Source organism: Episyrphus balteatus, chromosome 4 (genome assembly GCF_945859705.1).
Source record: "Episyrphus balteatus chromosome 4, idEpiBalt1.1, whole genome shotgun sequence".
Taxonomy (NCBI): domain Eukaryota; kingdom Metazoa; phylum Arthropoda; class Insecta; order Diptera; family Syrphidae; genus Episyrphus; species Episyrphus balteatus.
The window spans coordinates 66,415,658-66,427,656 of record NC_079137.1 but is presented as its reverse complement, the minus strand read 5'-3'; the positions used below and the strand labels follow the sequence as shown (position 1 = coordinate 66,427,656).

General features: G+C 25.5%; 2 protein-coding genes across 2 annotated transcripts; one reads left to right on the top strand and one right to left on the bottom strand.

Annotated features, from left to right (window-relative positions):
* Positions 1–2,123: 2,123 nt before the first annotated feature.
* Positions 2,124–3,411, top strand: LOC129919328 (uncharacterized). The gene is made up of 2 exons (XM_056000186.1): positions 2,124–3,160; positions 3,229–3,411. Exons 1-2 carry the CDS (start codon positions 2,786–2,788, stop codon positions 3,409–3,411), a joined length of 558 nt encoding a protein of 185 aa, XP_055856161.1. The 5' UTR covers positions 2,124–2,785.
* A 5,054-nt stretch (positions 3,412–8,465) lies between these two features.
* Positions 8,466–11,819, bottom strand: LOC129919327 (uncharacterized). The gene is made up of 4 exons (XM_056000185.1): positions 11,751–11,819; positions 11,367–11,696; positions 8,684–9,010; positions 8,466–8,615 (listed from the first exon to the last, which is right to left on the bottom strand). The coding sequence occupies exons 1-4, from the start codon at positions 11,817–11,819 to the stop codon at positions 8,466–8,468; spliced, it is 876 nt and encodes a 291-aa protein (XP_055856160.1).
* Between the last annotated feature and the right edge of the window lie 180 nt (positions 11,820–11,999).

Below are 11,999 nucleotides of genomic sequence, written 5' to 3'. Positions count from 1 at the left end.
ACTGTCAAATTCTTTCTTATTTTCTTTATTCCCACAAAATGCACCTTTCTCACAGAATTTCTAACCTTATAATTAAATGCAATTTGATATTGTAAAATAAAAATAACACTTTCAACTTTGAATGTAAATTTTACACCTACAAAAAAGTAATGCCATTTAATTAATTCCTTCAATTAGAATTTTCGTTTTTTTTTTAATTAAAAAAAACTAAATTTTTAAAAAATTTGTAAAATATTTTGATTACTTTTATCACAACATTTCACATTATTTCTTATGATAAAACATAATTTTAGATTTTTTTTTAAATAAATACATACACATAAATTTAAGATTAACAAGTAAAAAAAACTCGAGACTAGTCTTATATAGAGAAAAAAAATATGCAGTTAAATTTAAAGAAAAAAAATAAAAAAGTCTATAAGACATGTTTGTAAAGGCCTCACAAAAAATTGCAAAAAGAAAAATATATGAATACACACACATTTAATAAATAAAAATATTATTTAGACAAATTTACATACAAAAAATTAAATTATTAATTAAAAAAAAAAATATTATATAGCAAACTTTATGAAATTTAACTTAAAAAAAAAACATATTTTGTAAAACAGTGCCTATAATAAAAAAGCAAGCAATTGAAATCAAAATATGAAAAATATGCGATAAATACTTTCATCGAATGCAATTTTAGTTCTTCATAAAAAAAAATGTTTTTTTATTTTACTATAAGAAAATATTAATGAGTAAATTATAAAAAAAAAAAAATAATAAAACAAAAACAACAATCAACTCATGTTAAATTATTTTTACTTAATTAATACAAAAAAACGATAAACAAAGAATATTAAAAATTTATAAATAATAAAAGAAATAAAAACTATTATTGTTAAAATAAAATGGAAGAAAATGATAAATATTATATTAAAAATAAAAATAGATATTAAATATAATTATACTTTATATAGATATTGTTTGAAGGTAATGTGTTTTATTTATAAACTTTTTCGATATAAAAAAAAAACTATTTACTGCAGATTTACCTAATAGTTTTATAACTAAACGTAAAACAAGACCAAAAAATATTTTAAAAATGAACAAATTTGTTTGCAGAAAGATAAATGTTTTACAAACTTTCAAAATATGTTTGTAATATTATTTTATTGTATTAAAATCAAGAACTCATCATCGTCTACAACCTTAAACATTTATTTTTTCACTATCATTTGCTACATTTATCAAGACCTAATAGTCAAAAGCGCAGAGAAATAAATATAAATGTCATATAGTAAATATTTCGAACTTTTTATTTTACGATTTTTTGTTGGCCTAAGATCAAATAAGGTTTTTTCATATAAAAATTTTTAAACAAGTTTGGATGTAATTTGTCATATAAGAAGGCCTCAAGGTAAAAAAAAAAATGACATGCGAGTTACAAAAACATTTATAGGCTGTGGAAATAAAAACAGATGAACACCTAGACGAAAGGCCGATGCTACGTCGGACATCACCGATTTATTTTAACTTCTTGAAACTCTGTTTTATTTTTAACTAATATATTAACCGCTCTAATCTAAGTAAACAGAGAAAGGTATAATACGTGGACAAAAGTTTTTCTTTTGACAAAAAAAAATTAGCTTAAAACAATTTCAGTATTTTTGAAATTCTAGGTTTTTACTCAAATCACTTGTTTTATACAATGCTTCAAAGGTGTTCTTTCAAAAAAAAAAGGAAAAATCTTAAGACTGTCGAATTGTTGAGGGTCTAAAAACTGATTTTTTTTATATCCAGATTTATAGTGAAAAAAAGAAGAAGAAAATCATGTGTGTAATTCATACGTGGTAGAAGTCAAACCTTAATAAATTATTTTTATTTTTTTTTAAACACATTTAAAAAGCTACCAAATTTCCCTAAAGAATATTTATTTCTTAAATTTTTACAATGCGCAAAAAGTATAAAAATAATTTATTCAAAACAATAATTTTTCATGAAAAAAGCAAAAACAAATTTTTTTCTTCCAATACCATTAAATCCATTTTTTTATGACAACTTATAATAAATTTTATATCATCTGAAACCATATTGTTTCAGCTTAAAATATTTATATCGACAATGTCTATAAAACATCCACAAAAAGAGCTACAATATTTTTAACGCAATCAATTTTCATCAAAATTTTCAATGTCTTTTTTTTGCGTTGAAATACGCTTACTATGGTTTTACATCAACATTTTCTGGCTATAACTACAGAAAAAGAATTTTCAAAGATATGTATATTATAACACAATAATGGACAGGGTATCTATGGTGTATGCGTAATATTTGTACTTACTTTGTACAGGCATTCAAAAGTACTTCTTCGAACAACTATTTCGATTACTTAACGCAAAAACATGAATCTAATCTATAGGTATACGTGATGTCAGTCATTTCATGTTTTTTGGCCAGTTGTTTTCTAAATTATACAATCTTTTTTAAATATTGTTCATCCAAACAGGGATGCTAAAGTTTGTTCTTTTTAAATTGATTACAAAAAAAAATTATTTAGTCTTTCACTAATTACCACTAGATTGAGTAAGCCCTGAAGTATGATAAGATCTACAATTCAATTCATGATTGAATCTCCAAATCATAAGCTCATTATGAAACCATCAAAAGCTACTAAAAAAGATCATTCTTATAATGAGCTTCTTACATTCAGTTTGGTTGTGAAAATGTTAACAAGAACTCATTTTTATTCGCTTTTAGTTTTAGTATTTTTATTCAGTCCTTTTGAAGCAGTAAGTTTATGATTCAGAACAAGGATTTCAATTATTCATTGCATTTCATTACATTTCAGAGTAATTTCATCATAGTTTTTGATGAAATAAAATGCAGTATCGACAATATTGACTACATTGAAAAATCATATTGTTATATTGACAAAACTGGAGAATTCATGAATGCTGACATTCAAATGAAAAAAGAAGTTCAAGAAATGCGTTTTGATTTTGCTATTTATGTTATAAAAGCTGATAAAAGTGTATTAACAGCATTCAAAGCTGATGGAGTTAATTATTGTACATTAAAACAAGATTCAATTATTGTTGCACCTCTTTTTAAAGTACTATTTGATTCGCTTGAAAAATCTGGAAAACTTCCAAAAGGTTGTCCGATTCCAGCAGTAAGTTTATCATAAATGATTGTTTATTTTGTCAAAGATGAAAATGTTTTTTTTTGTTTTTTCAACAGGACTATCATTACAGATACTATAATATGTCTGTTAATACTGATTTGTTACCAGCTAATATACGGAAATTGGGTTTTAAAACTTCTCTTGTTTATTATAATAGAAAAACACGATTCTTAAGCATATCGACTATGGGAAAAGTAAATCCTACCAAAATAAAGAATAAAGGCCGCAAAAGCTCTTAAATATTTGAGTGTTAAAAAGTAAATATATTTAATTGTTCTTTGAATGCAATATGAGACAAAAAAAAAAACAACTGAAAAAGGTATTTTGTTTAATAAATAATATTTGAAAATGTTGCAATTTTTGTTCGCTAAAATGAATGCTAATACAAGTACTGGACATTTTCATACAGTTTCGTATTAAATGATTTTCAATCTTAGATAAATAAAATTGTTTTTTGCCAATTTATATTTAGGGCACTCTTCCTTTCATATTATTCCTTGATTAAAATATAATCGTGTGTGAACAAACTGGCCCTTAATCTTTTATTTTTTTAGTGAAAGAAAATGTTACGTATACACCACAGTGACTCATTAGCTAATAGCCCGTTCAGAGTGATTTTTATAAGATGCGAGAAAGAACTAGAGCGTGTTTGTTTGGTAAAAGCAAGAAAAGCAATCGTATGGAGAGAAGTGGGTAGCAGCAACCCCCGTTTAGGAAATTTCCTAAAAATAATTCTTTAAATAAAAAAAAAAAATTAAAATTACGGAAGCATTTACATTATGACATTATAGCATTTTTCGATGCCAGAAATTCAGTATAGTTATTCTGAAAATTTAAAAAAAAATATCATATAAAATCTTATTGTAAGGGATTTGGTAATTTTTGGAAAATTTTGTTTTTTTTTTTTACAAAAAAGAGTATTTTTTGTTTTGCACATGAATAAAAAAAAAAAGAAGCACAGTTTGATTGGTTTTGGTTCAGATTGTGAGTTTAGTTTTTCTTCAAGCTTTTTACTTGCGATATAGGTCTGCCCCATATGTAGTTTAGATGACTATTATAATGTAGTTAAGATTTCGTAAATAAAATCGAACTCGAGATAACAACGAGGTATGACATGGGGCAGAGTGCCAAAAAAGTGTGTCTCGCCATTCTGTGTGTCTGCGTCTGTCTCTAACTCGAGCCACAGTCTAAACTACAACAGCGATTTCTTTAAACTTGTTAAGTGTTATTTGTTGATTCCCCAGAGGGAAAATTGAAATTTTTTTTAGGACCAAAATTAACCGTACTTCTACTTGCTATACGACCCAAATGGAAATGGTTGTTTTTTTTTCAAAAATGCCTCTTACGATTTTGATTAAAAAAAAAATATATGTAATGTAGCAAAATAGTCAAACTTTTGATTTTAAAAAATATTTGTTTGATCCTTATTAACTGTACTTGCAATAGAACCCTTTTTTTTATGTTTGACTTTCTCCTAAGCGACACGACCGATTTTAGTGAAAATTTTTCAAAAAAAGTTCAATTTCAAAAATCAATTTTTTGAAATGAATTTTATTCAAATTTTGTTTTTATGTGTCGATTAATATGATCTTTTGAATGGCATACAAAGTTTCTTTAAGAATTTTTTTAAAATTGTATGTTAAAAAAAAAAAACAATTTTTTTAAAAAGCGGATCTAACAATTTTCAAAATGTTGTTTCTAAATCTTTTTTGTTAAACTTTATACCAAATTTTATATTGATTTTTAATTATTTTACCTTTTGTTTTACTTCTTTAAATCCAATAAAAAGCATTTTTTTATATTTTTGTACAATCTATATATTTCGAGGACCTTTTTGCCTTATCATCAAAATCAAAAATATTTAGAGGCATTAAATCAATAATTATTCTAAATAAAAAAAAGGTCCTCGTAATATATAGATAATACAAAAATATAATAAAAACCGTTTTTTTGGATTTAAAGAAGTATAACAAAAGATCAAATAATAATTATAAAAATAATCCAGCTATCCAAAAAGCTAAATATAAAGTTTTTTATTTTTAAATTTCTTAAATAGATTATTCTTATATGAATATTTAAAAAGCTTTAATATTCCAAGCAACTATTAACATTAGAAGTGCGAAAAAGCAAGGAAATTAATGAGCCATTTTGTTTAGTTTAACAAAACCACCAATATTCTTTTTGAATGTATATTATAATCAGTAAAATTAATTAGTTATAATTATTTTAATTCAAAGAGCAACTGTAGTGCATTTCTTCATAAAATGTTCTATATCTTTTACCCTCTTTTGAATTTTTCGTTTCTCTTATAGAAAAAAAAAAAAAACAAAACTATCGCATTTAAAAAACAATAGCACTTTTTTTCTCTTATGCACATTTACATTTAAGAGTGCTTTCGTCCTTTATTCTTCATTTTTGCAGGATTTACTCTACCCAACATAGTTATGCTATAGTATCGTGTTTTTCTACTGTAATATACAAGCGTAACTTTAAATCCCATTTTCCGCATAAAAGATGGTAAAAAATCAGTATTTACAGACAAATTTTGGTATAAGTAGTGAAAATTCTGTTGTAAATTGAAAAAAAAAAAACTGTTTTTGAAAAAAAAAAAAAAAATAATAAAACACTATATAAACGACTTACAGCTGCAATAGGACAACCTTTTGGAAGTTTTCCAGATTTGCTAAGTGAATCGATGAACAAATTGAAAATAGGTGCAATAATAATTGATTCTTTTTTCAAATCACAATAATTAATTGCATCAGCTTTGAAACCTGTGAATACTATTTTATTGCCATTTAAACCATAAGCAGAGAAATTAATTCGAAGTTCTTGAACTTCTTTTTTCATTTGAATGTCAACATTAATTAATGGAATTTCTACTGATTTGTCAACATAGCAAAATGATTTTTCAATGTAGTCAATATTGTCGATACTGCATTTTATTTCATCAAAAATTAAGTTGACATTCTGAAATTGAAAAAAAAAATATATATTTAAATTAAGATTGTTGGAAGAATATAATAATGCTTACAGCGGCAAAAGAGCTAAATAAAAACACTAGAAAAAGAAGAAAAAAGAAGTGAACTCTTGCCAACATTTTCAAAATCAAACTTTGGTACTATAGGTAAAGTATATTAGAAGAGTAGATCTATTTTAGAACCTTAATTGTTTCATAATAAGCTTGTGATTTAGAAATTCAATCATAGATTACTAATTATTCTACGGATAATTAGAAAAAAAAACATAGCCCTGATTTTTCAATCGTCAGTTAGACTATCAGAAGAATAAAAGTCAATACAAAAAAAACTTTTATTCCTAGGAATGAGCTCTATCTGAGGTTTATCTGACTATTGAAAAATTGGCCCTAAGGGTTGTAAAAATTATTGAAATAAATAAGTGTTATTTTATTTAAAAATTTAATTTAAATATGTGCAAATTCATAAATAATATAACTTTAGCACTTAATTGAAACAACAAGAAAACTGATTCATTATACATCATTATCTAAACAAATGAGAAAACTCAATTTAAACAAATTGGTAAAATCTAGAAATAAATAAAAATATTCTAAACTTTAATATGCAGTTCTCAAAAGCCATTTTTGTTGATAATAAAGTAGATTTTTTTCAATGAAGTACCACGTAGAGGTCAAAATCATGGAGGTGGGAAATTTCGAGGTCCTGATTATTAAAAATTCAACTAATTGTTTTATGATAAAAAATTTAATGCTCAAATATACGCTATTTCTATCATTTACCGGTTCATAAATGGGTCGAGCAAAAAAATTTGTGTTTCTCAATTTACCGCCAAATAAAAAAATAGGTACCTATACCAGACTAATGTTCCCGAAATGGGGGTAATCAAAACGTCTATAGGGTTCTAGAAATACTATCAATTTGAATTCTACATTGTTAAATTAAGATTGTAGGCCTTAAATAAATCAATTATGACTTTATTTTGTTGAACAAGGAACAAGGTGTACAAAAATCCATTATATGCATGTGCGAAATACCAGGCCATAATTGATTTTTTTAAAGTTTTTTTTTAAGTATTTTTTTTATAAAAGTTTTCCATCCATACCTACTCGGACAGGATTTTGATTAAAAATTGTAAAAACGGGCAGAATTAAGTCGGTAAAACTTTATTATATATTCAGAGTCCTAAAGTGTTCCGAGAATGACGTTCCCGGAAAGACGCACATTTTTTTATATAAGGAAAATTGTTTCAATATATTTTATAGTTCTTATAGAAAATGTTACAAAATATATTCAAACAATTTTCCTTATATACAAGAATAAGGTCCGAAGTACTCAAAAAAATGTTTTTTTTTGCATTTTCTAACGGTAATATTTCATAAACGGCAGCTGATTAGTTTTTTCTGACTTCAGATTCGAATTCAGCATACCGAAAACCTTCAGAAAAGTATATTCTTGATTCGGCAACAAAACCCTTGTAAACCACTGTTATTTACAATATTTTACAATTTTTGTAATTTGTATTAACCAATAAGATATTTCAATATAAAAAAAGTTACACATACGCCACAGTGACCCGCAGTTAAGACGCAAACAAAATAGTTAAAACAAATTTATAGCTGACTAAACAATTACACCAGTTGTTGATCATTAAATAAATGTAAAAATTTTGCAATGGGATGCGAAGATATGGAAGCCATTAAATATCGCAAGCGAAAATGGGTAAAGTATTTTTTACCCACTAACCCATGCAGAAAACAAATCATAAAACAAAATGGCGGAAGTTTCCGGAATTTTTTTATTTTCTTATCTGATAGGAGAGAATACTGCGAAAATTATGTAGTATTAAGTTTATAGGAACCAAGAGTCACTATATTTGTTAATTTTTTTTCTTTTTCAGCTTTCGTAAAGAAAAAAAAACACTTTGAACTCTCACCTTAAATTATCAAAATTAACAACAACAAAAACTAGGTTATTTAAAAAAAATGCTTTAAATAAAGTTAATAGCTGTGTTTTATTTTCGTGTGCTTGCACACACTATTGTCGGCTCTATTTTATCATAAAGAATCTTAAAAATGCCGTATTCTTGAGTAGATTCTGAGTATGAACTTAATATTTATTTTGGACATATACAAATATTTTTACAACTGCTCATTTTCGTTGGTCGTTTCCAAACGAAATTTAAGGACATTTCCTCCTAAGAAAATACATAAAAAAAATTGTAAAACAAAAACTCCACGCAAATTTTAAAATTTATTTAACTTTCAAATAATACAACAACATCTACATTAACCTTATTTTTCAAACATTTCAACTTAAGGAACCACTTTTCCCGCAATCGTTATAGTTATCAACTTGGTTTTTCCATTATTATGCACAAGAATAATTTTGAATCCCATATTTCTTGCAAACATTGGTAGTAAATCATTATTTATAGAAATGTTTTTGAATGTATAGTGAAAGTCCTATTCAAAAAAAAAAAACTTTATAAGTTACTTAATTTTGAAAAACAAAACAATATTTATATACTTACTGCTGGAATAGGACAACCATTTGGAAGATAACCAGCTTCGTGAAGCATTTCATGGACCATTTTAATAGCTGGAATAATATTTTCTTTTGATTGTAAATCACAATGATCTAATCCATCAGCTTTAAATATTCTTATAGGAATGCTATTAGCAGCTATAGCATAAGTGACAACATCATAACGTGATTCTTGGACTTCTTTTTTCATTTGAATATCCATATTTAAAAGAGGTGCTTTTCCTGATTTATCCACCGAACATGAACAACTTTCGATGTAATCTTTATTTTCGACAACACAAGTAATATCATCAAAAACTAAATTAGAATTAATCTGAAATTAGAAAGAAATTTTTAATAAAATAATTTATTAACTATAATTATTTTGTATAATTATTTTATATATTTACAAAAACAAACGAACTGCATAAAACTAAAAACACTATAAATGTTCTTGTTGATTCCATTTTCAAAATCACACTAAATGCAAGAATATTATTTATGGAATAGATTTATTGAAATGGTTTTATAATTAGTCCGTGATTTGCAAATTTTAATCATTTTTGTTTAAAAATAAAATGAAAATTATAAAGATGGAATCGATAACTGAGAATAAAACTATTTCATGGTCGTTGGTCGATGAGCCAGAAGCCGCACATATTTAATAATTTTCAACATCATATAAATTAATTAATGAAACTTTAAATTCTTTCGAAATAAATGTGCTATACCACAACAAAGGGGCCTCAAACTAACTAAGGCACTTTTCATTTATTTTTGCCCAGCAACTTTCAAGGTGATATTATAAGATTTTGCTTTTTTAACCATTATTTATCTTTCTCATCGCGTTTCTCTTAAAGAATCTAACCCATTTCAATATATTTTGTATATACAAAAGCTTTTAAGATTCTTCAATATTCAAAAAGATCAAAGCGTTCGATATTTTTGAATCAAGTTTTTAAATGGAAAAATCCCTAGTTTTTTTCAGATTTTTTTTTATTTTGACACAAGATGGCGCCCCAAGAGGGTTAAAGACCTATTAGACTATTTTTGTAGATATAACCTTGAAAAACACATACATGTCCTCACTAAGCCCCTAGAAAAATGATTTATACCTTTTTGAAAACAGTGTTTAATGTAGACAAGAACCTAATCAAATTTTACTTTAAGGCTACATAGGTAGACATATACCTATTTCGAATGAGAAAAAACATTAATAAAAATCTGAAAAAAATAGGGGATTTTTTTTATTATTTAGAAACAGTTTTTCCACTTATGGGTCAAAATCATGGATCAACTTTGTTTTATGATACAAATTTCATGCTTAAATGTTCGCTTTAGCCATAATTCGGCTCATGAACGGGCAGAGCACAAAAATGTATATTACAAAATTAGTACTAGAAAAACGGTCCTCGAAATGGTGGTGATCTCTTCAAAACGACTTTAGGGGTCTAGAAATAGTATCAACGTGAATGATATACATATTATTATACTAAGATAGTAAGTCAAAAAGTAAATCAAATATAACTTTATTTCTTGGGGCAGAGACTGATTTCTACAAAAAAATGATTTTATGCACCTCCGAAACACTTAGGCCATAAGTATTTTTTTCTTTTTTTTTTTGTTGTTGTAACTTTTTTGATAAAATTGTAATTGTTGAGTAAAAATACCCAAAAAATGCAAAATTATGAGTGTAAGACTACATTATTTATTCAGATTCTAAGAGCGTTCCCGGAAATAACGTTTTGACCTTAATTTATTTTTATTTTTTATGTAACAAAGTAAAACGAAATATTTTTGAGATTATATTGTAGTGGCCTCGATTTTTGATCATAAAATCACCAACAAATTTAAATTTCAATCGAGCTATACCCCAAAACAAGCGTTCCCGGAATGACGGTCAATTGATGTACGCTATACTTAAAAATGATATTAAAACTAGTTTCTAACATACATTTTATATATTTATCCATAAAAAAAGGTGTCGAATGATATAATTTTGTTCAATGAAAATCTTAAACAAAAAACTATTTATTCTTATCTTTTGTTCAAGTTTTCTTATGTTTTATAATTTTTTTGCATTTTACTTCTTTTATTTTTTAAATCATTATTATGAAATTTCATCTCATGACCTTATTCTTATTATTATCTATCTATTATTATCTACCATAAGAGCAAGAGCGACCCAGTCGTGCATTTTATTTTTCAAATCACGTTAGGTTTTGAATTACAGAAAACATGAATTACTTCTTAGTTCAAAAATCGAAAGCTACCAACCAAACTTTTAATACGATTAATAAATTCAGATCTTGTCTTCCATTCATAAGACAAAAATAAAACGAGCATTATGTTTTTAATTATTCAGTTATATAACATTTATTTATTTATTTTAAAACTTTTTTTTAATATTTAATTTATAAATAAAACAATTTAAAATAAACTTTAAGATTTTCTGCTATTTTTTGTCTCCACTTTTTTACTAGCTATTTTTCCTAAAGTCGTTATAGTAAAATATTTTGATTTTCTATTATAATACACAAGGATAACTCTTATTTTAACTTTTGGTGTATAAAATGGTAAAATATCTGTATTAATAGATAAATTTTTAAATGAGTAGAGAAAATCCTGTCAAAAGTTAATAATATGTATTATTAAAAAATAAATGCTTTAAAATAATTATAAATACTTACAGCTGGAATAGGACAACTACTTGGTAAAGTTCCAGCTCTTTGAAGCATATCATAAAATGATTTAAAAATTGGTGCAATTACAGTTTCTTCTGCTTGTAAATCACAATAATTTACACCATTAACTTTATAGGCTGTAAACTTTTTCTTCATCGCTGTTAAAGCATAAACAGCAAAATCCAAACGAAATTCTTGGACTTCTTTTTGCATTTGAATGTCGACATTTAGCACAGGAATATCTCCTGATTTGTCAACAGAACAGGAATGATATTTTACATAATCTTTATTGTCAGTCGTGCATTTGATGTCATCAAAAATTATGTCAAAATTTCGCTGAAAGGGAAATTATGGAAATAAGATTGGTCTTTTAAATTATTTTATATTTACTTCAGAAAATGTACTGGATGAAATCAATAAAATAAGAAAAATATGAAAGAATTGACGTTTTTCAGACATTTTAAAAATTCAACTGGGTGCAAGAAGTCATTTTCAATATTTTAAAATATAAATTTGTTTAAATTATGAAATATAATTAGAAATGAGTTTAGTATTCACTAATTACCCAAGATTAATATTTGTGTCACGGGTCATTAGTTAGTTTTTTTTTCCGTTTTTGTCTAACACTGTTTAGTGGCT